General features: G+C 44.9%; 1 protein-coding gene across 1 annotated transcript; it reads right to left on the bottom strand.

Annotated features, from left to right (window-relative positions):
* Window positions 1-208: 208 nt before the first annotated feature.
* On the bottom strand, window positions 209-20,630 carry CYP4F22 (cytochrome P450 family 4 subfamily F member 22; the record flags this gene model as incomplete). The annotated part of the gene is made up of 12 exons (XM_084251221.1): window positions 209-386; window positions 776-858; window positions 1,520-1,584; window positions 2,415-2,548; window positions 4,817-4,946; window positions 5,058-5,124; window positions 6,095-6,362; window positions 9,190-9,311; window positions 9,510-9,637; window positions 9,752-9,805; window positions 15,782-15,926; window positions 20,409-20,630. 12 exons carry the CDS (start codon window positions 20,628-20,630, stop codon window positions 209-211), a joined length of 1,596 nt encoding a protein of 531 aa, XP_084107347.1.
* Between the last annotated feature and the right edge of the window lie 3,420 nt (window positions 20,631-24,050).

Here is a 24,050-nt window from a genome sequence, read left to right as displayed (position 1 = left end):
GGCGGGATCAGCCTCAGGCGGGAGGGCCTTGATTTAAGGGGCGTGGCCAACACTGTCAAAACTGTCCAGCAGAGGAGCCTGGTCTTCCAAGAACAGAGCCTGGACTTCGAGGGGCGTGGTCTCTGTTCCCAGGATCTTTGTGGGGGGAAGGTTGGGTCCCTCGGAAGCGGAGCCTGGACCCACTGGATCAGCAGGTGCACGATGGCGCTCAGGCCCGCGGAGGCAGCGGCTCCACGTTGAGCCAGATGCCACTCTCCGTGCGCAGGATGAGCTCGGGCTTCCGCCGCACCTTGCGTGTTCTGTCTACTGTCAGGCGGAACCGCAGTAGCGTCAGCGCCACTGCCACGCGCATCTCCGCCATGGCGAAGCTCTGTCCGATGCAGTTCCTGGAAGAAGGGGGACATGGGTGGGTAGGTGAGCTGAGGCCTTGCCGCTGTGTGAGCTGAGGGTTCCCTGGGACTGATGGCCTACCCCCTCTGTGCCTCTCAGTGCCTCATCTGTAAAACAGGAAAAGTGGCAATACCGGGAGCACGTGAGCCTCGGGACCTGGCACACAGTGAATGCTCAGTACTAGGGATGCTATGGCAATCTGATTTGGGGACCCCTGTTGCGTTAACGGTTCAAAGAGGGTGCCAGGTTAGCGGAAAGAACACCTGAGTGGGACGTGATCTCGGCTCCTGGCTAATACAGCCCTAACGTTCCAGTGGCTTCTGTGTTCCTCTGAGGCTTGGACCAAATCACACTTGGCTTGGACTGTGGGGAAAAGAAGAGTTACCTGGGTCCTGCTGAAAAGGGCACAAAGGCCAATGGAGATCGTTGCTGCGGTTTGTCAGGGTCGAAGCGGTAGGGGTTGTACACCTAGGTGGGAGTAGCCTGGGGGTCAGTCTGAGGGCTGGCCCAGCCAACCCAACCTGATTCCCTCCATCAGCCTCTGGGAACCACCCAGGTGGACAGAAAGAACCACACTGCCATCCAACCCTCCTTGCCTTCTGTGTTCAGACATGACAGGCTCTTCCCATCACACGGACTTTGCCCCGCAACCCTACCCTTTCCTCTGCCTGCATCAGCTTCTCCGTGCTCTTCACACTCTTGGGTCTCAGTTCCAAGGTCCTCCTTGGTAAGGCCTTTCCTCCTCATCTGAACTGAAATGCTCCCCCTCCCTGCTTCAGTTTTAATTTCCTTTGTGTATTTATAAGCACCCAAAATGATTTTATATTTTACTTATTTTCTTCCTCCACTGTTGGATGTGAGCTCCATGAAGACAAAGACAGTGTCTTCTTCTGTCCTCAGTGCCCCAGCACAGGTTCTGGCACAGAGAAGTTGCTCAATAAATATTTTTTTTACCTAATAAATTAACAATGAGCAGATTTTTTAAATGGAGGGAGACACTTTCAAACCCTACACCCAGTCCTGCAATCTGACTCCCTGGGGAGTAAGGGGAGAGGAGAACCATTGCCCCAGAATTGCCCTTTACAAGGAGAAAGAAGCTGAAGGAAAGGAGGTTGAGGTAGGAGTCCACCTTTGAGTCAGGCCACACTGTGGGGTTGTGGTGAGTCCCGTAGATGCTGACCAGGCAGATGATTCCTGCAGGGAGGGGTGGAATCAGTGGGGCAGAAGGGAGGCAGGGCCTCTAATTCTCCTTGGAGTCATACTGTTCCTATGAGCTATCTGCCACCCCTTCCTACTCCTTCCCTGAATAATTTTAATGCCCTTCAACTCCGCCTTCTTCTCCCTGCGGCCCCTATCTCTTTCCTTCCATGTGCCATGCTAGCCACACAAGAGTCTTTCTTACTCACATATCTGACCTTGCTCCTCCCCAGCTCAGATGCCTCCCATGACTCCCACTGCCCTGAAGATCAAGATATAATGCCTCCACTTGGCATTCAAGACCTTTCACAATCTGTGCCCGGAGGCTTTCCTGCATAAACACGCTCTCTTTCACTTCCAACCTCCAAGGCTCACCTCTCATGTTCTTTCTTCCACTCCCTATATTTCATGCCAAACAGAGTCATCGCTCCTTATTTGGGGCTGCTTCAGCCCCTATCCTTAGCCAATCCCTGACTCGATGTAGCTGGACACATCTGTGTCCTACTCTGTCTCCCCCAAACTGGGAGATGCTCAAGGCCTGGGCCTGGAGCTGAGGCCTCTGTAGACACCCACAACAGGGCTTGGTCTCCAGAAGATATCTGGCAACTGAATTAAACCCTCCCATACCTACACACTCACCTGGCCCACCCTTCCACACCCACTCCTTTCTTTCCACTTGAACTCACCCACAAGCCTGCAACTGGGTCTCTCCATCACCCCAAAAGCAACAAGAACACAGAGAGCTACCCCATCTACAGGGATGATGCAATGGGCCAGGCACAACCAGTTCCCTGGGGGCAGCAGAGCAGCACAGAGTGGGTGGGTACCTTTGGGGATGATGCGCCCATCTGGCAGCTTGATGTCCTGGGTGCAGCGACGGGAGACCAGAGTCACAGGTGGGAACTGGCGCAGGCTCTCCTTGATGCACATAGTGGTGAAGGGTAGCTGGATCAGGTCATCCCTGAGGATCACAAAGCAACAAGTGTTTAGGGTCAGGCCATGGCACTAACCCTTCCCCAAACACACACACACACTCTCATGCACATGCACACATATACCCATGCACATATGTGCACACACATGCATGTACTTGCACCTATGAACACAACTACATTCATATGTGCATTGCATACATATCAACACATATGTGCTTATACATACATAGTCACACTCACATACACTCATACACACTTCCCAAATCAAACATGCACATATAAGTATGCACGTGTACATGCATGTACAGATGCATATATGCATGTATAAACACACATGCTTACACACATACTCAAAAACAACGGCACAGGAAATCAGTCCAGGATCTCAGATTTGCCCCAACTTCCAGCATTAGCAGTTATGCCATATACACACCATTGATCTTCACTGCAAAATAGTTGAAAACCCCCCACCAATCAGAGCCGCAATAATGGTCCTAGCATTAACCCTTCAACAGATGCACTAAGTGGAAGTCACTGGGAATTCAGAGCGACCCAGGGCCATAGCCATTTACCAGCCTGTGTTTTATTTACTTAATTTTAACTTACTATTATTTATTTAATTTTTTTCTTTAGACTTCACAGTCCAAAATCAGACTAATTATAACTCTTGGTTCATGATCTAGATTGTTTTCTTTAAACCAGTAGGCTGTCTTGTTGGGGGGGGGTTTTGGTCCTTTTTTTTTTCTAACATTTTAAAAGGACAGGTTTATTAGGAAAAGGACAAAAAAAAAAAAGGGAGGCACCTCCATAGTCACAGGTGGGCAGGAGCCAGGCTCTCTTTCAAAGAAATTTTACGTCACTACCATAAAGGGCAAAGGCTACACCTGCACCCATAAACTTGGGCTCTATTAGAAAACGGGAGAGTGTTATCACTGCTAGCTCCCCACCACCCCCTCCTGCCCAGCTCTCCGAACTTGAGCCATCTTCTCCTTTTGTTAAAAAATAAAAGGGGTGGGGGCAGATCAACAAGGATTAGCAAGGTACGATGATATTAAATATACCTAACTGAGGGTGTTCCCCTGAGGTCATCCCACTGAGGTAATAATCCAAAAGGCTGACATTGAACCTAGAGGGACTTCTGTCACTGTTAGATGTTAATAGGGATGGATCCACTGGATAAAAGAGGTCAATTGCTTGGTGATAGATGGAAACTAGACTTCATGTGTTGATTCTTAAGACCATACACCTGAAACCTATATGATGTCATGAACCAATGTCACTTCAATTAAAAAACTAGATGCTATTTAATGCTGTGTTCTCTTTGCATCATCCAGAATCAGCTCTATATAGCACATATCTGAAGGAATTCGGGTTACAGGCATACCTTGTTTTATTACACCTCACTTTATTGCACCTCACAGTTATTGGGGTTTTTTTACAAATTGAAGGTTTGTGGCAACCTTGCATCGAGCAACTCTGCTGGTACCATTTTTTCCAATAGCATTTGCCCACTTTGTGACTCTGTGTCACATTTCATTAATATATGTCCATTGTTTATTATACACAATGCTATTGTACACTTCGCAGACTCTAGTATAGTATAAACATACATATAGTATGTTTATGCACTAGGAAACAAACCAAAAAAATTGTATGACTCACCTATTTGCAATACTCATTTTATTGCAGTGATCTGGAACCAAACCCCCAATATCTCTAAATTGTGTCTGTATTGTTCCTGATTCTTCTCATCTCCCCTATATTCCAGTTATGTACTGGTACCCTGTCATGTGTTTTTCTGCTCAAATGGGTGGAGTTTATTTCCTGCCCCATTCATGTTGGATTTGGCCAGATGACTTAATTTAACATTGCATGTAACATTAAGAGGTTTTAAACCATGCAAGAGGTTTTAAATTGTGTGACTCTCTGTGCTTCTGGAATGTGCCTTGTGAAGAACACACCCAGGGTATCTGCCATTCCAGCAGTAACAAGAGTAAAATACAGACAAGAACAAACATAACTCCTTGCTGTAAACCTCTGTTTGGGCACTGTTTGTCATGCAGCATTATTGCAACCATTGCTGATAAAGACACTTCTTACTAAGAATTCCTGCACTACTACTAGGAAGGCATATGTGTTACTGTCATCTCCATTTTACAGTCAAAGAAATTGAAATTCAAGACACTTAAATGATGTATCTGGGGCTGAGTAGTCAGTATATTGTCGAATAGGGACTCACACCCATGGTTGTAGGCTCTACCTACCCACTACCCTGCCCCTAGCCCCAAACTGACCATTCCAACTCCTCCAGCTCCCGGCCTTTCATGACTTCCTGGATTTCTTCCCGACACTTCTCCTGGTACTCTGGATACTTGGCCAAATTGAATAGCACCCAAGAGAGCCCACTGGATGTGGTGTCATGACCTGCAGGCAGATGAGACATTCAAATGGAGGCTGGCAGGAGATGGTGGAAATGCTGTCTTCAGACAATGGAGGCCTTTCCTGTCCTACCCCACCCTCATCCCACATCCTCACCCTCAAACATGAAGGTGTCTGCTTCAGCCCGGATGTCCTCATCTGACAGTTCCTTTCCATCTTCATCCTGCAATGGGCAGTGGACAATGCTCACTCCACTTCATCCCATCCTCTACATTCTAGGGGTCCTAAGTTAAAGACATCCCCCAACTGAAAACAAGCAACAAGGGAAAGTTTTCCAGGCACAGTGAGGTGTGCAGCTTGTCTAAGAAAGACTGAAAGAGGGAAAAAGAGTCACAGAATGGGAGGAAAAAGGGAGTTTATTTCTTGAGCAGCTGTTAGTATCAAATCTCCCACCAGATGCCCAACAACGATCTCATGATCAAGTCTCATGATCATCGCGTTGTGAAAGAGGAAACTGAGGCCCAAAGAAAAAGTTTAAATGACTAAGGTCAAGCATCCACGAAACAGCAGACCCAGAACTGGAATCCAGGACTGTCTGAATCCAGGAATGTAGAGCCGAAATTTCAGAAATTCCACTGAGCAGCACTAATAGGTGACTGGTGGATATAACGCTGTGTCACATTTCTTCCAGGTCTGGGATTTCATCTTTGCAAGTGTTACAGGTTGAATTGTACCCCACCCCCTCCTCCATAATTCATACTTGAAATCCTCTCAGGAATGTGATCATATTTAAAACAGGGCCTTTGCCAAGGTAAGTGAGTTACAATGAGGCCATTAGGGCAGGCCCTAAGTCAGTACGACCACTGTCCTTACAGAGATGAAATTTGGACACAGATATGCACAGAAGGAAGACAGGGGAAGAGGACCATCTACAGGCCAAGAAGGGAGGTCTCAAAAAAACTAACTCTGCTGACACTCAGGCATCTAACCCACAAAACTGTGAGAAAATTAATTTCCACTGTTTGAGCCACTGGGTCTGTGACACTTTGTTATGGAAGCCTAGCAGACTAATTCAGTACTCCTGGGTGTTCTGCACTGACCAGCACCCTAGGTCCACTCTAGTTTGGAAGTTTACATTTTATTCAGTTGGTAGGATTCTGGGGGTGTCAGCCTGGGCAGGGCTCCAGCCTCACCCTCGCCAGGAGTAGGACATCAATGAAGTCCAAGGTCTTGCCCTGCTTGGACTTAAGCCAGGCCTCGGCCCCCTGCTGACGTAATGCCCTCCGTCGCTCCTGGATGACCTCGGTGGTGAAATGGTGCACCGTGTCACAGGCTTCCCGGAACCGGCGTCCATCAGCGGTGCGGTAATAAATGAAGTCGATATAGTGGTGCAGGCGATACTGGCGCCGCACAGCCAGGGCACTCAGCTCGATGATGGCCGAGATGTAATCACTCAACTTCCTGCCAGGTAGAAAAAGGGCCATGAGCACAGGCCCATCCCATAGGACAAGCTTCCTCCACCAATAGGTAGGTGACAAAGAGAGGCTGTTTATTAACTACGTTTTCCTGTTTTCTGTGTTCTGGATGTTCTGTCATCTGGGATCTTGCTCACTGGAGAGACAGGAACCTCCCGGGACTAGCCAATTCTTAGATGTAGCAAAAGACCCCAAAGTCCATTGGCTGAACCACTATCCATCTGCCTTGGTTACTCCAGGACCAGATACTGGACAATCAGAAGCAGCCTCTGTGGCCAGGGCCCTCTGGAAATATCAAATTAACCAATCTTTTTTTTTTTTAAGACTTATTTTTATTTATTTATGCATACAATAACTGGAGTGTAGGCATGAGGTGCAGGTGGTGAGAGAATTCAACAGAGACAGAGTGGAGAACAGAACTGGTGGATCTACTGAAATATACTGCTGAAGGGAGCAGCAGGAGAGACAGGAGAGACAGGAGAGGTCTGCAGCACCATGTGGCCGGGGATCAAATTCATGCTACATGGTCTGCTGCACCACATAGCTCCCTGGCCGGGGATCAAACTCCTGCTGCAGTGGTTGTTGCTAGCTTCATAGTGCTGAGACTTAACCCCTTGTGTCACGAGGGAGGCCTAAATTCATCTTTTTTAATAGCAGAGTAGTATCAAATTAACCAATCTTAAACCTGCTTGCCCTGCCTTTCCAGTTCTTTCCTGCAGAAGCTCCCAAAAGGCTTATGCCATGCTTTCTACTGATTGACCCTGAAAACCCTGCTTCCCTGTGCGCCCCTGTGTGCTCCAACCTCCTGAGAACTATAAGTTATAAACTATCTCTTCAATGGTAATCATCTCCTGATGTGTTGGCTTCACCACACCTGAATAAAACCAAAATCCAGGTACACTGTAAAATAGGCCCAAAGATGGATGAAGACTTCCAAATAGATGTAGTGTCACCAAAACTAACTGGTTGCAAAGTGCAAAGAAGAAGAAAATATATCTGACAGGGAATTTACATCTAAAATATGTAAGGAACTCTTAAAACAAGAATAATAAAAAGACAACTCAATTCAAAAATTGGTCAATATGACTAGATATTTCTCCAAAGAACAAATAGAAATGGAGAATAAGCACATGAAAAGGTGTTTAACAGAATTACCTATCAGAGAAATGCAAATCAAAATCACTATTTCACCCCAAACAGGAATGGCTACAATGAAAAAGATAGATAATAACAAGTGTTGGTGACGGTGTGGAGAAAGTAGAGAGTAAGAGAATATAAAACAGTGCAATTACTTTTGGAAAAAGTCTTGCAGTTCCTCAAAAGGTTAAATCTAGTTATCATATAACTCAGCAATTCCACTTCTAGGTATAAACCCAAAAGAATTAAAAACAGGGCCTCCCCGGTGGCGCAGCAGTTGAGCGCTGGGTTGCAAAGCTGGCAGCAGCCTCTGCAGCGCCAGTTCGATCCCTGGCCGCTGGGCAAGGGTCCCACATGGCGCGTAGACCTCTCCTGCCGCCCGCTGCTCCCCTCAGCAGTGTACTTCATCAGTCTGCCTGCTCTGCTCTCCCCCTCTGGCTTTGGTGAATTCTCTCACCCTCCCATGCTTCTGACTGTACCCAGTGCTTGTATAAATAAATAAATAAAATTTTAGAAAAAAAAGAATTAAAAACATATGTTCTCACAAACACTTGTCCATAAATGTTTATAGTGGCATTATTCCTATTCACCAAGAGAGTGGAAACAGCCCAACTGTCCACCAATGGATGACCAGATAAACAAAATGTTGTAAAATGTGGTAAATAGAATATTATTAATCAAATTAGAATTATTAATACATGCTACAATATGGGTGAACCTTTAAAACATGCTGAATGGATGAAACCAAACATAAAAGTTTCTATAATTCTATGCATATGAAACTTCCATGATAGAATAAATTTGTAAAGAGAGATGTAGACTAGTGATTTCCTAGAGTTGTTAGTTGGGGTGAGGGGTGACTGCTGAAATGTGCAGGGTTTATTTTTGGTGAAGATATTCTAAAATTGATTATGGTGATGGCTGCACAATTCTGTGAATACAGTAAAGACTCCTGGATTATATACTTTAAATGGGTGAATTACATGTGAGTCACATCTCATAAAGGTATTGTTTTTTAAAAAATACTAAGTTGCAGGATATTGAGGACCTACTATGTGCTACAAACTTCACACTTATTCCTTGCCCCTTATTCCTTATACCTCCAAAGAACAGAAACTTAATCCATTGCTCACCACTATATTCCCAATAGTTTGCATAGTGTCCAGGCACATAGTAGGCACACAATGAATACTTGATGATTCAATGAATGTACCAGGGAAATGGTTATTTTACTCGTTCATTAATCTGAAAAATACTCACTGAGTATCTACTGTAATGCCAGGACAGTGCTACAACCATCTTTCAACAAGTTCAGGACTGTCATTTTTATGTTACAAACAAATAATTGAGACTCAGAGAGTGGGAAATGCTTCCCACTCTTCTTGGAGAAATGAGCACAACTAGCATTTCCTTATCACCTACTGTGTGCTAAGCCACTGACTGACATTATCTCATTTAATTCTCACAAGATGACTATAATGAAGGAATTAGGATGTCAATTATTTTGGATAAGGAAAAGGCTCAGAGATGTGATGTCAACTCCCCAGAACACAAAGAATTTCAGTGGCAGGGTGCTAGCTTCCCAGAACTTCCTAACACCTAACATTTTCTTTTCTCCTCCCACCACCTCACTCCTAAAGTGCTGCCTCTGTCTTTCCCAGAGAGGGCACACTCACTCCTGGCAGTTGCTGTTGTAGCTGAAGACACACTTCTGAAGACTGTCCAGGGTCATGAGGCTGACATGCTCAAACATGTCAAGGGAAACCACTGAACCCTGTGCCAAGCGCCGCCATTTAGCCTGGAAAAGAGAGATGTATTGCCATGGGCGTGGTGACTTCGGACTTTAAGCCAGGCTGACAATGCCTAGCCATTTGCTCACTACAAGCCAACTTTGTAGATAAAGAAGCTTCCTAATATCACATAGTTTGCCCATGTGTTGGCGCCTGGACCAGTTTTACTCCCAGAGCAACCTCTTCCATGAAACCATGGGACTCACATGCATGATGTCAGTGCACTGGTTGAAGATCTTCATGTAGGGCTTCAGAATGTCGAAGTGGAAGGCAGGTGTCAGCATGCGACGGTGCCGGCTCCACTTGTCACCTTTGCTGAGCAGCAACCCATCTCCTGGAGTCATAACATTGTGGTTATGGGCCAGTCCTGTTACTCTGAAACACACTAAGAAATTCCATGCCCTGTCCCCTCTTCCCTGAAACCCAAACTACCCAGTCCCTTACTCACCCAGCCAAGGTTTCAGGAAGCCATAGAAAAGATCATCCTTGGGGGCAATGGCAGCTGTGGAGGAAAATGTAATGATGGCTCAAAACAGAGCTCTGACCCTTGACCTCAGTTTATGACCCCCTTGGGTCTCCTATCTGGGTTACAAAAAAACACCTTGCCCCTCTAACCTCCACACCAATCCCATAAAGATCCTTGTAAACATAAGCCTCCCCTGCTCAAACACCTCTTATGCCTCCCTACTGCCCTTGTTCAAAAAAAAAATGTTTCAACTCAGGCTAACACTGAAAACCCTGCTCCATCTTGGCCCCTGTATACCTCTTTTACCTCATCCTTCAACATACACCGAATAACCTCACATGCTACTCTTCACCTTTACCCAGTATGTGTTCCCCACTCACAATGGCCTACTTCACCTGAGTCTTCCCCTAGTCCACCCCTCTTTTCTCCTAGCTCAGCCTCCAACTTCACCTCGACAGTATGTCCTGCACACTGGCGCCAGTGGATCTTATCAAATTCTAGATCTGAATGAGTACTTTCCTGCTCACACACCCATCAGTCTCAAGCACCAGCTCCCCAGCCCAATTTCAAAGCCCTGAGTGATGGACCCCAGTCCACACTTCTCCCAAAAAACTATTTTTTTGTTTTAGTGTCAGTGAATGACTTTAGAAAACTACAGTCAGGCTATCTTTATGAGGAACAGTATAAGAACCCAAAAACCTATGATGGGAGAAGCTAAGGACAGGCAAGAATGGTGAGTTGTGTGCTCAACACAATGATGCCTTATGACTTTGATTAAAAATAGAAAAAAATTAGTAATGTCCCCACCCCCTGCATATTTCACACACACATACAGCCCCACTCCAAACTGTGTCTGCCACTTGCAATTTTTAACAAAATTCAAGCAATCTGATTTAAGCTAGATACAGTCCCTGGAACAAACATAGCTTCCTTCCCATCCTCCCTCTACCTTTTCTTCTCCAAATATTGAGCACATCATTTGTGCCTAGTATTGTGCCAGTTGAAGAAATACAAAGAAGAAAGAGGTATCATGACCCTTGAGGAAAGAGGATTGTGGGGCAAGTGTCTAGAAAGTGGATACACAAACAAACCAGGCCCATACCATGAACCACATCCATCAGGTTCAAATCCTAGGTGAACATTTTGCATGAGAGTTGAAAACATTTAGTCATGTTTACCGGGTCTTAAAGCTATTGAAATGTGTAGTCTTAAAAAGATATATCCTAGTTGTGGAAGTTGGGGGTTGGGATGGAAGTGTGCTGGCCTTCAAAGAACACAGCAAAGGTGACAATCACCGAGAGGTCTGGGACCCACTGGAGCAGAAGACAGCAGCAGCTTGATAGTAATCCTTTACAGTGGATCCATGAGGATTTGGTTGAGACAAAGTTTAAGAAAGTGTTCCCAATTCTGACTAACAATCAGAATTACCTGGAAACATTTTTATAAGTCTGCCCAAGACCTACTAAATCAGTATTGCGTCAGAGCCCTTGGGAATACATTTTTTAAGAGCTAGAGAATTTGTCTTGAAGCTGGCCTGCAGAGTAACCACAGGGACTTTATTGAGACTGTTGGGTAATCTCTGAGTTGACCAAGTTAAGAGAGAACTGAAGACTTCCTGCATTTTCCCCCATCATGACTACTGTCAGAAGAGAAAATTTTTTTGAGGCATTAACACTTTAGTAAGAACTGTTAGTGTTTTCACCCTCAGAAGTAATTTGAGAAAGAGATAGAGCAAGAGATGTGCCATCTGCCAGTGGTAGACACTCAGGCACTGAGTCATAATGGGCCAAGGGGACACCATGGGTTTAAGGACTCCAAGTCAATTAAGTCAAATAATCTCTGCCTCCAACCAAAGAAAATTCCACTCAACAACGTCAATATGCCTGCCGGAGGAATATTCAATCTTTACTTGAATATATACAGAAACAGGAAGCTCACTACCTTCAAAAGAAGCCCGTCCATTGTGTTACCAGAAAATTATTATCCATGCCCAGTACATACACTGAGCACCCTAACATCACAGTACATTTCTCAGTTTCCTGAAAAAATAAGAAAAAAAACATGTTCTCTCTCTGTTCTGAGTCTCTCCACCAGATTCTCTCCCTGCTTCACTCTTCCCTCATCTTTCTAGTCTCTTCTGGATTGTATCCATCCAGTTACAAGTCCCTTGAGGGGTAGAACCATGTTAATCACTGATATAGTGGTACTAACTAACTTTTTATTGAGAAAATGAATGAGCCAATAAAAGGATGGAAGGAAGGATGGATAAATGAATGAGGAGACAAAAAAGAGATGAATGGGTGGGTGGATGGATGGAATAACAGATGGACAGATGGATGAATGGATGGGTGGGTAGGTAAATAAAAGTGAATTACCTTTCTATGTGCTAGACAGATTTGAAATAGAATGGGCATGGGCCCCAGAAAGAAGTACCTGAAATTCAAGTGATGGCACTTTTACCTAAGATGTGACTCAGTCACCTACATATACACTCCCCAGGAATTGGCCAATTGAATGAGAGTCATCAGTCTACTCATTCTCCCATTAAACACACCTCTTCTGCTACTTCTTGTGCCCAACCCATTCTGGGTAATGCTGGGGATTCAGAGATGGTTCGGCTCCACACCCTGCCTGAAAGAGCTGAGGTTGGAGTGGGGAAAGGAAACAGAAGCACATCATGTAATTATCAAGAAGGTAGAAAGTATGCCAGGTGCAAAGGGAGGCACAGAGAAAGAGCTTCTGGAAACAGGGCAGGCTTCTGAGAGGAAGTAGCATTGGAGAGAAAGGTGGGAGTCTAGTTGCCCCTCTCATCTCTAGGCTCTGGATGCCAGGCTCATCTCTCAAGGGTCTTTTTGACACACAAATCTGTCTAATGACTCTTGCTCAAACACTTCCCATGGCTCCCTATCACCCCCAAAATAAAACACAAACTCATCCACTTTGCACATAGGTGCCCTGAGTCCAGCTCCTGCTTGACTCAATCCCTATACATCATCTTTGCTCCAGATACCCCAAGTCATTTAAATTCCCCTGGCATTTTCATACATCTGCACATTTGTACTGACAGGACCTTCCACCTAATACTCCTCATCGGGCAAACTCCTGTGCATCTTTCAAGCCCAACTCCACCAACATACTCCAGAAGCTTTCTTCAAATCTCCTCCACAGCTAAACCTTTGTCTTCTCATCCTCCTATCCCCTCCACTCTAACCCTGACCACCCAATGCCAGGTGAGTCTGTGTCTGGATTGCTTCTCTCATTTCCTGCCCCCACCACCACCAGTTAAAAGGGGATGGGATCCTTGAAGAAAGTCATATAATAAAAATCCAGGTAGTGCCCAGGAGGAAGCTGAAAACTACTGTGGTGGAAAGCTTTGCCTCTGGGACAGCCAGATCGGGATTCAGATTTCAGTCCATACCACTGATAAGTCGTAAAAAGTGCAGATTACCACTCTGCCCTTCTATTTCCTCATCTGCCAAAGGAGAAATAGAACAATCCTCCCTACCTCATGCCATTCCTTCAAAAACCCAATAAGTTAGTGTGTTCCCAACACATTGTAGGTGCTCATTAAATATCCGTGCATGTAAATGAATAATTAACCAACTATTGGCTATTTTCATCACTATGATTATAATGATTGATTATTGGTATGAGAACTTATATGATAGATAACTGGGTCCCCAGTTCACAGAAGACCCCTATTATAAAAAATGAAATAATGTGACAATTCCTTAAAAAGCTAAACTTAGAATTACCATGTGATGCTGCAATTCTACAATGAAGCAACCCAAAAGAGATGAAAATATACATGTACACATCAAAATTTGTACACACGTTCATAACATTATTGATTATCAAAACCCAAATGTTGATCAATGAATGAGTGAATAAAAAAATTGTGATATTTATGAATAAAATGGAATATTACTCAGCCTTTAAAAATGAATGAAGCACTAATACATGCTATAATGTGGCTCAACCTCAAAATATTAACAGTAAAAAAAGTGTTCCAAAAGACCACATTTAGTATAATTCCTAATGCATTATATATCCAGAATAGGCAAATCCATAAAGAGATAAATAGACTAGGATTTTCCAGGGGACAAGGAGGGGGGAAATGGAAAGAGATTATTTAATGGGTATAATTTTTTATGGGGTAATGAAAATTTTTGAGAATATAGAGAATCAACAGTTGTACAACATTGTGAATACACTAAATACCACTGGATTGTATACATTAAAATGGTTAATTATATGTTACATGAATTTCATCTCAGTAAAAAAAATCAATGTATAAAACAAGCTATAATTATGTCTATATATTATGCCTTATCCTCCATAATGCATTTTCACTGATTTTCTTCCATTAATACTCTACCCCAAATGCCCATTAGAAGATGAAAAAACAGAGGTTCCAAGGGGAACCATGACTTCCTCAGAGCCCAACAGCTATGTGGGTTTAAATTCAGAGCAGCCACCCTCTTCAGGTGGCCCCCAAAGGAGATTCCAGCAGGGTATGGAATCTGCAACTTGGGGCCAGAGCTGTCCAATCCCAGGTGGGCAGATATCAAGGGGCATGGCACCCTGGGGCCAGGAGGCCTCTCCTGACTCACAGCCCCACCCTCCCCAACCTAGAGTCCCTCATCCAGATCCTCCAGTTGGGGAGGCAGTGGGTAGCTTTCCTGTCCTGAGGGAGGGGAGGGGAGGGGAAGCTGCCTGAGCACTCCCATGCTGGGGAATCCACTCCTTGATCTACTTGGAGTTTCACAACCACACAGGATGATACTTGAGAAACTGATGTGAGGAAGAGGAGGAGGGGAACCAGGAGGGAGAGGAGGGGAAGGAGGAGGGGGAGGAGGAGAGAATAAAAAGTACAAAAAAGGCAGATGAGAAGAAACCCTTATCAGCACCGACCCACTTTATAATACTGAGTCTTCACAAGTGTCCCCTTTTACAGATCAGAAACTGAGGGCCTAAGAGGAGAGATGAGTCCACCCAAATCCCAGAGCCAATTTTACAATATGGTCCCATCATTTAGAAATATCACCTCTCCCAGGATCTAGGTTACTCCCTTTGTTTCATGGAGACAGTCATCCCCTCATAAACACAATAACGGGGGATAGTGAGGCATAGGGAGGACATAGCTGGGGAAGGGAAGGATGGCGGCCCCTTTCACTTTCAGGGCTCCTGGTGGGGGAAGTGAGGGAGGTTGAGTAGCCTTGAAGGCAATCTCCAGATGTGTTTTTGTAGAGGCCCAAGTTGGGGGCAGAGATCCTAAAATTCATGGAGTTCTGTTTCCCATCCTTCCTCTCTCAAATGTGCTCTGATGCCTCTGGAGGTACCCAGCTTCATACAAGACCATGCTGGAGGTCCAGAGTCCCACTTACAAGGATGAAAGAGCCATAGCCAGACACAGCCAGTCCTAAAGAGTTAAGAATGAGAATGGAAAAGTCCAGAGGAGAGAACTATGGTCTGTCTGGGAGGCAGATAAGGCTTCCTGAAGGACAGGTTTATTGGAACTGGGTGTCGAAGCCTGAATGAGACCTAGTCAAGCACACTTGGGAGTCCCAAGCATACTTTGGGATAGGTGTGGACTACAGAAGAGAGAAGCAATCCTTCTACATCTCCCTTTTTGGTGGTCAGGGTCAGCCCAGGTAAAGAAAGTGGACTGGAATAACCATAGTGGGCGTGTCAGAACTCAAAGAATGGGAGTACCAAAGCTTAGAATTGAGCAACAGTCACTTAAAATCCTGGGCAAATAACTGCCTATCCTAACCAGTTTGGTTCTGACCTCCAAGTGGGTGGACATCCTCTCATATTTCCTGGATCTTTGGTGTGACATCGTCATACCTTGCCCATGCTGTTCCCATTGTCCGCATTGCCATTTCTGCTTCGATGAATTCCTGTTCATCCTTCAAAGACCTACTCAAATGACTCTCCCTCCAGATAATCTGCCTAGAAGCCCAGGTAGGCTCTGGATTTACCTATCACTCAGAGTTCTGGCCCACTTACCTGAGGCACCCAGCAGGGGCTTGATGTAGTCAGGGTGCACAAGAACCAACAGTGGCAGGACAGGTCCCATCCACACTAAGATCACATGGTGCATATTGTCCAGCACCTTCTTCTCATCTTGGAGACCTGACTCATTTGGGAGATACTGCAAAATGTGGCAAGGAACAGTGAGGCAGTGCCCAGCCCCAGCTGACTTTAGCCCTTCCCTCCCACCCTCTCCCCTGACCTCAAAATAAGGCAAGATGAGTGTATGATTATGGGTACTTAGAGATAACTCTCTGAGCCTCTATTTCCTCATCTGAAAAGTAGAGCTGAACAGTCAACTCTCCCTCTAAGGGCAGTTGAGAGGGTTCATAAAATAACAAAATGAGAGAGTCCCACCATAGGGTCTGACACACAACTGGTATCCAAGGAATAAGACAATGATAGTAAACACAAGACAGCCATTTGTCATTAAATGATATTTCGGTCAAGGAGGGACAGCATAGAGGACAGTGGTCCCAACTAAGCATGACATCTATCCTAAATGTGTGTTTGGCTCCACCATCTTGGTTTGTGTGATGTTCACATGACAAAATGCCTAACACACTTCTCAGAACATGTCCCTGTTGTTAAGCAACATATGACTGTAATGATAATGATTGGTATTTATCAAGTATTTTCCATGTTAATAATAAAATATTCCTAGCTTCTTACCTTAACACATATGTGTGCTTGCACTGTGTTGGGTCCTGCTACATTTTGTTAGAGTGTGATCTCCACTAAAATGGGGGATTTCATGTTCCCTGCCCTACCTAATGAAGGGTGGAACTGAAGAAGTGTTAAAGGAGATACGTGGAGCAGAGAGACATGAAAAGAAGGGCATGCCAGCTTCCTGGCTTTGGACTGGCACTAGTAACTTGGGATATATGGAAGGGAGACACTGAAAGAAAAACTTGTAGAGAAGCTGACAATGGCATTGTTAGCTTGATTTGTACTTTGAGTTTGTTACTTCCATCCCAGACTTGCCTGGCACCTTTCCTTTGGTTCTCCAGAAGTACCTTAGCCTTGTAGCAAGACTTTGGGTCTCAGTGGCCTTGCTTTGGACCAACCCTGTTTGGCTGGGTGTTTATCCACAAGGGTATAGGTAACTTCGGGTGTTTTACTGGAAAACTATTATCCTTTCTTCTCTTCTTTCTCTATGAACAATATTATATTAAAGTTCTTTCACATTAAGAGTATGCTTTGACTAATTAATACAAAGTAAAAATCAAAATCAACAAGCAACTATAAACCAGAGACACACTACAGCGGGGGAGGAAAGGGAAGATGAAGGACTAGGGTCAAAAAAGGGGAGGGGGGTGCAATTGTATGGGGAATATAACCAAAATGATAATGCATACATTGTGCAAAAATGAAAAATGATGTAAGAATTATATAAAATAAAATATTAATTAAAAAAAGAGTATGCTTTGTCTTCATGTAGTGGATGACAGAACCTCTTCAGAGCATGCAGGTTTGGGAGTCTTGGGATACCCCTCAGATCTCAAATCCAACAATTTTTCATGTACTCATATGTTCAACCTACAAGAGAACCTTTGAGATGCTGTTGCTATTATTTTCTTCATCTTCCTTGCAAAGAAAGGTTCAATAACTTTCCTGAAGTTATAAGTGAGGAAGTGATTCTCCTGGTTTCAGCTCCCCTAGATAGAGGACTAGAAACAAGAGTTCTAGGGCAAGAAGTTGATATGAGGGTTGATCAAAAAAAAAAAAAAACATGGGAAGGAAAGTATGGAAGTGAGATGGGAAGGGAAGGCAGCCTGTAGAGTGCAAAAGTTGCACCATGGGCAGCCAGGGCTCTGTACCCCAGGGTGGTATCTCAGTCAACCTGCTAGAGAGTGAGGAAGCCAGGGTATTGATCCTCCGATCCCATAGCTCTGGAGACTTGGCTAAAGGCCACTCTTGGGGCAGTAACTCTCAAGTTCACAATATACAAGGATGGGTGGGTTCCAGTTTCCAGAGAAAACCCTAGAACACAGAGCTATCAGCTAGTAGTCAGTCCATGGAAACTAGACAGGACCAGGCACTGGCATCATCTACTACAGTGGCAGAACTAGTATCTGAACACAAGCCACCCAGTTCCAAAACATCTGCTCTCTTAGTGATGAACTTCATATAGCATGTTGATTTTCAGTGATGCACACCTGACACATATATAATGTTATAATGTAATGTTACTTCAATAAATAAATAAATAACACCTGCTCTTAGCCAACATGAGGCAGAAGCACTTCAGGTTCAATGTCAGAGGAACTAAGCTCAAATTGACCTTCAACTGTGTGACCTAGGGCACATCACTTAACCTCTCTGAACCTCAAATTATCCATATTATAGGGCAGATCCATCCCTACTTCACAGGCTGTAAGCATCAGGGGAGAGCTCAGACACGAAGTGGCCTAACCAGCACCTGACCAATGGTAAAGTAGGACCACTGGTCAAATGAAGGAATAAATGAATAAACAAAAATGACTCCTCTCTGGTTCCTGAGTCTTTTTCAATCAGGCTTAGCCCTGAGGCTGCCCACGCCCAAGGGAGATCATGGCCCTTCCAGGTCTCATGGGCCCATGAGGGGTCTGGCTAGGTTTCAGAGCTGGCCCTAACCACTGCCCAGGGCACCAGGACCTGGTCACTACCTTTGAGACCACCACCCAAGCCACAGAGTTTCCTGAATGAGGACACTATAGATAGGACATGAACAACGAGCAGAAGTTTACCTAATTTGGTACACTTAGATAAGAATAGTTTTGGCAGGGGCCTCCCCGGTGGTGCAGCGGTTGAGCGCTGGGTTGCGAAGCTGGCAGCAGCCTCTGCAGCACTAGTTCAATCCCCGGCCACCGGGCGAGGGTCCCACATGGCACGCAGACCTCTCCTGCCGCCCACTGCTCCCCTTAGCAGTGTACTTCGTCAGTCTGCCTGCTCTGCTCTCCCCTCTGGCTCTGGTAAATTCCCTCACCTTCCCGCACTTCTGACTGTACCCAGTGCTTGTATAAATAAAATAAATCTTAAAAAAAAATAGTTTTGGCAAAGGTCATTGAGGTGGGAAGTCATAGCCTTGTTAAAGGAGCAGAAATCATCCTTTGTGACTAGAGGTGGATGGTGGAAGACATGAGGAGGGTGGGGTCAGAGTCTAAAGAGCCCTGAACCCCAGCAAAGGAGCTGGGACTTTTTCCAAAAAACAGTGGAGAGTCATGGAGTGTGCATGAGCTGGAGAGGAAGTTGGGGGGGATGTGGCTGAATTCAAGAATCCTTCTGGGACCAGGACAGGGGATATACTGTTGGGATGAGACTGAAAGCAGAACCCCAGGGAAGAGGCTGGACTGTGATCCAGCAGGAGAGGACGAGGCCTGAGCAGGAGTGGGGGACAGGAAAGAGGGGAGGCTCAGGCACAAACATCCCAAACTTGGTTAGAGCTGGCCCTCGGAGGGTAATTACAAAACTAACAATCATGTTCTTTGGGTGACTGAGTGGAAAGGTATCTTTGGGTTCATTCTTCTGAGACCCTCACTTCAAGCAGTATCCAACATATTTCTAGAATCACTTGATACTTCTGATCTCCGCATACCCAGTTGTTGAGAACATATATCCACCACTGTGTAGTGGGTGCCAGAAACATCATGGCAAGAGTTCAGAAATCATCAAAACAACCGCATGATGTTCCTGAGTTTCAAATGGGGAAACTGAGGCATGAGGAAGCTCTCAAGGTCACACAGGCAGTAGATGGTAGAAATGGTATCAATCAAGTCCATGCTGATAATCTCAACCCCTGGAAGGGAGACAAGGTGAGTGCAGCAGGCCAGTAGGATTCTGGGCCCCGGAGAGTCTCAGCACCCTCAGGGATCTGGCTTTCTCTCTTTTTGACTTCTGAAGATTCAACCTTTCTTATCCAGAAACTAGAGACAGCAGAGGAGAACTTGCTAAGAGCAAGGATGCTGGAGTCAGATGACCTGGATTTGAACCCCAATAGTGCCACTTAGGAGCTGTGTAACCTAAGCTAGCTACTTAACCTTCATATGCTGCAGTATTCTCGGGTACAAAATGGGGCCTACCTCCTAGGGTTGTCAAGAGAACTGAATGAGTGAATATGTATATAGTGCCTGAAATATTACTTGGCTCACATACATGAAATGAAATGCAGAAAGGGTTGGGGCCCTCACCTGGGAGGACAGCATTAGAGAGAATGAAAGAGTGTGTGAACCACATTGGGGGTAAAGATGGAGCAACAAAATCTTCAGGAAAGTGTCCCTCTCTCCCTCCACTGGGATCCCAAACCCAATGAACTTCACAGGCATTGGTACCTGTTTCCTGGATATATCTTATCATATAGGGTATGTCACATATTATATGAAAGGTACAGCAGTAGCCTGAAATTACAGAGAAAACTTTAGAGTCAGCTCTGTTACATACTAGCTGTGTGACCTTGGGGAAACTGCTTGCCCTTTCTGATCCTCATGGGTCTGTTCATGGTTCCAACCAGATTCTTGGAGATGGGGAGGGGGATAAGGAAAACCAGCAGATCTGCCATCCTTACCGAATACCTGGGACATACCCAGGCCTGACCTGCCCAGCCCCCTTGCCCAACCATACACACCATGCCCAGGTGGCCCAGCAGCCAGTTGCGCCGAGGTGGCTGGGGGAAGCAGCGCAGCCGGTGGCAGGTGATGTAGAAGCGCCGGCAGAGCCTCAGGAACTGTAGCAGCAGGCGAAAAAGGAAGAAAAGCAGGGACAGGAGAAGTGCAGACACAGCATAGAGGCGGAATGCAGTCTTCTCCAGCCCGAGGATGTGCAGCAGGTGTTCTGCGATGGGCAGCATCCTAGGGGGACACATGGGGCAGGGTCAGTGCAGGATGGAACTACCCTCCAGCCATGTCCCTCAGTCATGCCATACATACAATGATCTGTAGAGTAACGTGCCTGGCACGTAGCAGGCACTCATGAGTTCCAGATGCCACAGATACCTCTTTATCTCCCAATTGTGACCTCTGGCCAGCTGACCAGATGGACATTCACGGCCTTAACTTTTCAGAGCATCCCTCCCAATTTTCCACCTAAACATGCTGGACAGAATGTTGGAAAATTAAGACACTCTCCCTCCCCGAAAGCAGGATCAACCTGCTTTTGAGCATTGCTGAATGAGACATCCCAGGTCCCTTGCCTCAAGTGCAATGACCCTAAGTTGTGGTTCCACACACACTCCCATTACTCAAAATAGAAAATTTCTCTTTTAGTTGCCTCTCTTTCCATCTTACTTTCCTCCCTCCTTTCTTAGATTGAAGTGAGACCCACACAGCATAAAGTGAGCCATTTTAAAATGAATAATTCAATGACATTTAAGAACGTACACAGTGTTTTACAACCATCATCTCTAATTCCAAATTTTATCACCCTCAAAAAGAAACGTGTCCCCATGAGCACTCATGACTCTTCCCCCCCCTCCCCCCGACCCCCACTGGCCTCTGATCTGCCTTCTGTCTGGATCTGCCTGTTCTGGACATTCCATATCCATGGATCGCACAGTGTGTTCTTTTGTGCCTGGTCTCTTACTCAGCATCATTTTCAGGCTCATTCACGTCCACAGCCTCTGCAGTGCAAGTTCTATCCCCCGGCCAGCAAGAATCCCACGTGGCACAGCAGATCTCTCCTGTCTCGCCTGCTTCTCCCCTCAGCAGTGTATTTCGTCATTCTGCCTAGTCTGTTCCCCGCTCTGTCTCTGGTGAATCCCCTCAACCTCCCATGCATCTGGCCTGTACCCTGTTCTTGTATAAATAAATAAATCTTAAAAAAAAAAAAAATACAGGGCCTCCCCAGTGGCGCAGCGGGTTGAGCGCTGCCCTGTGAAGCTGTCCGCAGCCTCTGCAGCACGAGTTTGATCCCCGGCCAGCCAGGGTGAAACCCACATGGCACAGCAGACCTCTCCTGCCTTGCCTGCTGCTGTCCTCAGCAGTGTCTTCGGTTTGTCCGCCCATTCTGTTCCCCGCTCTCTCTGGTGAATTTTCTCACCCTCCTGCACCTCTGACCTGTACCCCAGTTCTAGTATAAATAAATAAATCTTTAAAAAAAAAAAAAAAAAACAGACTATCTGGTGTAGGTACTCCATAGGAAGTAGCCGTGGGGGATCTATTTCTTTACCAGTTTAACAGTGGGTAACAATTCTCCCCAGCAATTCTAGGGAAGCCAGCTTGTAATTACCACTAATAACTGTGACCCTCCAGAGGCCTGACCTTTGCTAAGGGCTCTAAGTGCATTTCTTCAGCATCCAGCTGGCAAATATTCTTTGCACCCTGACTATACAAGTGACTCTATTCTAGACACTGGGGAGATAATGTCAAGAAGGTCCAGGCCTTCATGGAAGGTGACACCAGTACAAATGATGGAACCCCATATAATGGCTACGTCATACAGGTGGTAAAAATCAGATTGGGGAAGAAGGTGAATATCCCCCCTTCCCTGAAAAAAATAATGAGGTCCAAATCTCTGGAATTTGGTCCTGTGACTTATATGACAAAGTCTTAGCAGGTGAGATTAACTTAAGGAACCTTGAGATGGAAAAATTATCCTGGATTATTGAGATAGGTACTAACTAGAATCACAAGTATCTTTATATGAGAAATGGAGATGGAGATTTGATGCACAAAAGAAAGAAAAACAATATAAACTGTAGGCAGAGAATAGGTGATTTCAAACAAAGAAACACCTAGAGCCCCTAGAAGCTGGAGAAGCGGGAAAGATTCTCCCCTAGAACCTTGGGAGAAAGCACTATCCTACTGACATTAGGATTTCAGACGTCTGTTCTCCAGAACTGTAAGACAGTAAATCTGTTTTGTTTTAAATGCACTGGTGCATTTAATACAGCAGCATAGGACATTAATACATAGAGTAAGAGAGAATTCTTTTAGAGAGAGTGGTCTAAGAGGGTCTCTCAGGGGAAGGGTATCTGGGCAGAGATATGAGTGAAGAACCTTCATGAAAGGGGCTTACTTCAGAAATAAAAGCACATATATGTGCATATATCACAACTAATCTTTGACAAAGGAGCAAAGAATACACAATGGAACAATGACAGTTTGTTCAATAAATGGTGCCGGAAAAACTAGACCACCACATGCAAAAGAATGAAACTAGACCACTACCTCACACCATGCACAAAAATCAACTCAAAATGGATAGAAGAACTAAACATAGACCTGAAACCATAAAATATATAGAAGAAAGCATAGATAAAACACTACAAAACATACATCTCAAAGCAAAGAAAGTGAAGAAAAAGATAAATGGCTGGGATTACATCAAACTAAAAAGTTTCTGTACAGCAAAAGAGACATTAACCAAAACAAAGACACACCCTACTGATTGAGAGAAAATTTTTGCACTCCACACAACTGATAAGGGATTGATCACAAAGATATACAAGGAACTCACACAACTCAACAAAAACAAAGTAAACAATCCTGTCAAAAAATGGGCAGAAGTGGGCCTCCCCTGGTGGCACAGCGGTTGAGCACTGGGTTGCGAAACTGCCCACAGCCTCTGCAGTGCCAGTTCGATCCCCGGCCACTGGCGAGTGTCCCACAAAAAAAAAAAAAAAATGGGCAGAAGAACTTAAAAGGCACTACTCCAAAGGGGAAATGAAAATGAAAATAAAAATCAACAGATGTATGAAAAAATATCCAACATCCCTCATAATCAAGAAAATGAAAATCAAAACCACAATGAGATACCACCTTACACCAGTAAGAATGGCACATATTTTTAAAAAATTGCAACAACAAATGCTGACAAGGATGTGGTGAAAAAGGAACTCTCCTACACTGCAAACTGGTCCAACCACTTTGGACAGCTGCATGGACATTCCTCAGACTACTAAAAATGGAACTACCATATGACCCAGCAATTCCACTCCCAGGGATCTACCCAACGGACACAAAATAATTAATTCAAAAGGATGCCTGCACCCCTATATTTATTGTAGCACTATTTATAATAGGTAAGACTTGGAAACAATCCAAAAGCCCAAAAATAGATTGCTGGATCAAGAAGATGTGGTACATATACAAAATGAAATATTATTCAGCAATCAAAAAAGATAAACTGATGTCATTCACAGCAACATGGATGGAGCTAGAAGGGATTATGCTCAGTGAAATAAGTTAGAAGAAAAAAGAAAAATATTGGATGATTTCACTGATAGCAGGAATATAGGGGAACCAAATAAGGGATCAGGGGGAAATAATAA

The sequence above is a fragment of the Talpa europaea genome (assembly GCF_964194135.1).
Source record: "Talpa europaea genome assembly, chromosome: 12".
Taxonomy (NCBI): Eukaryota; Metazoa; Chordata; class Mammalia; order Eulipotyphla; family Talpidae; genus Talpa; species Talpa europaea.
Note: the sequence above shows the minus strand (reverse complement) of the source record. Positions and strands in the feature narration are given on the sequence as shown.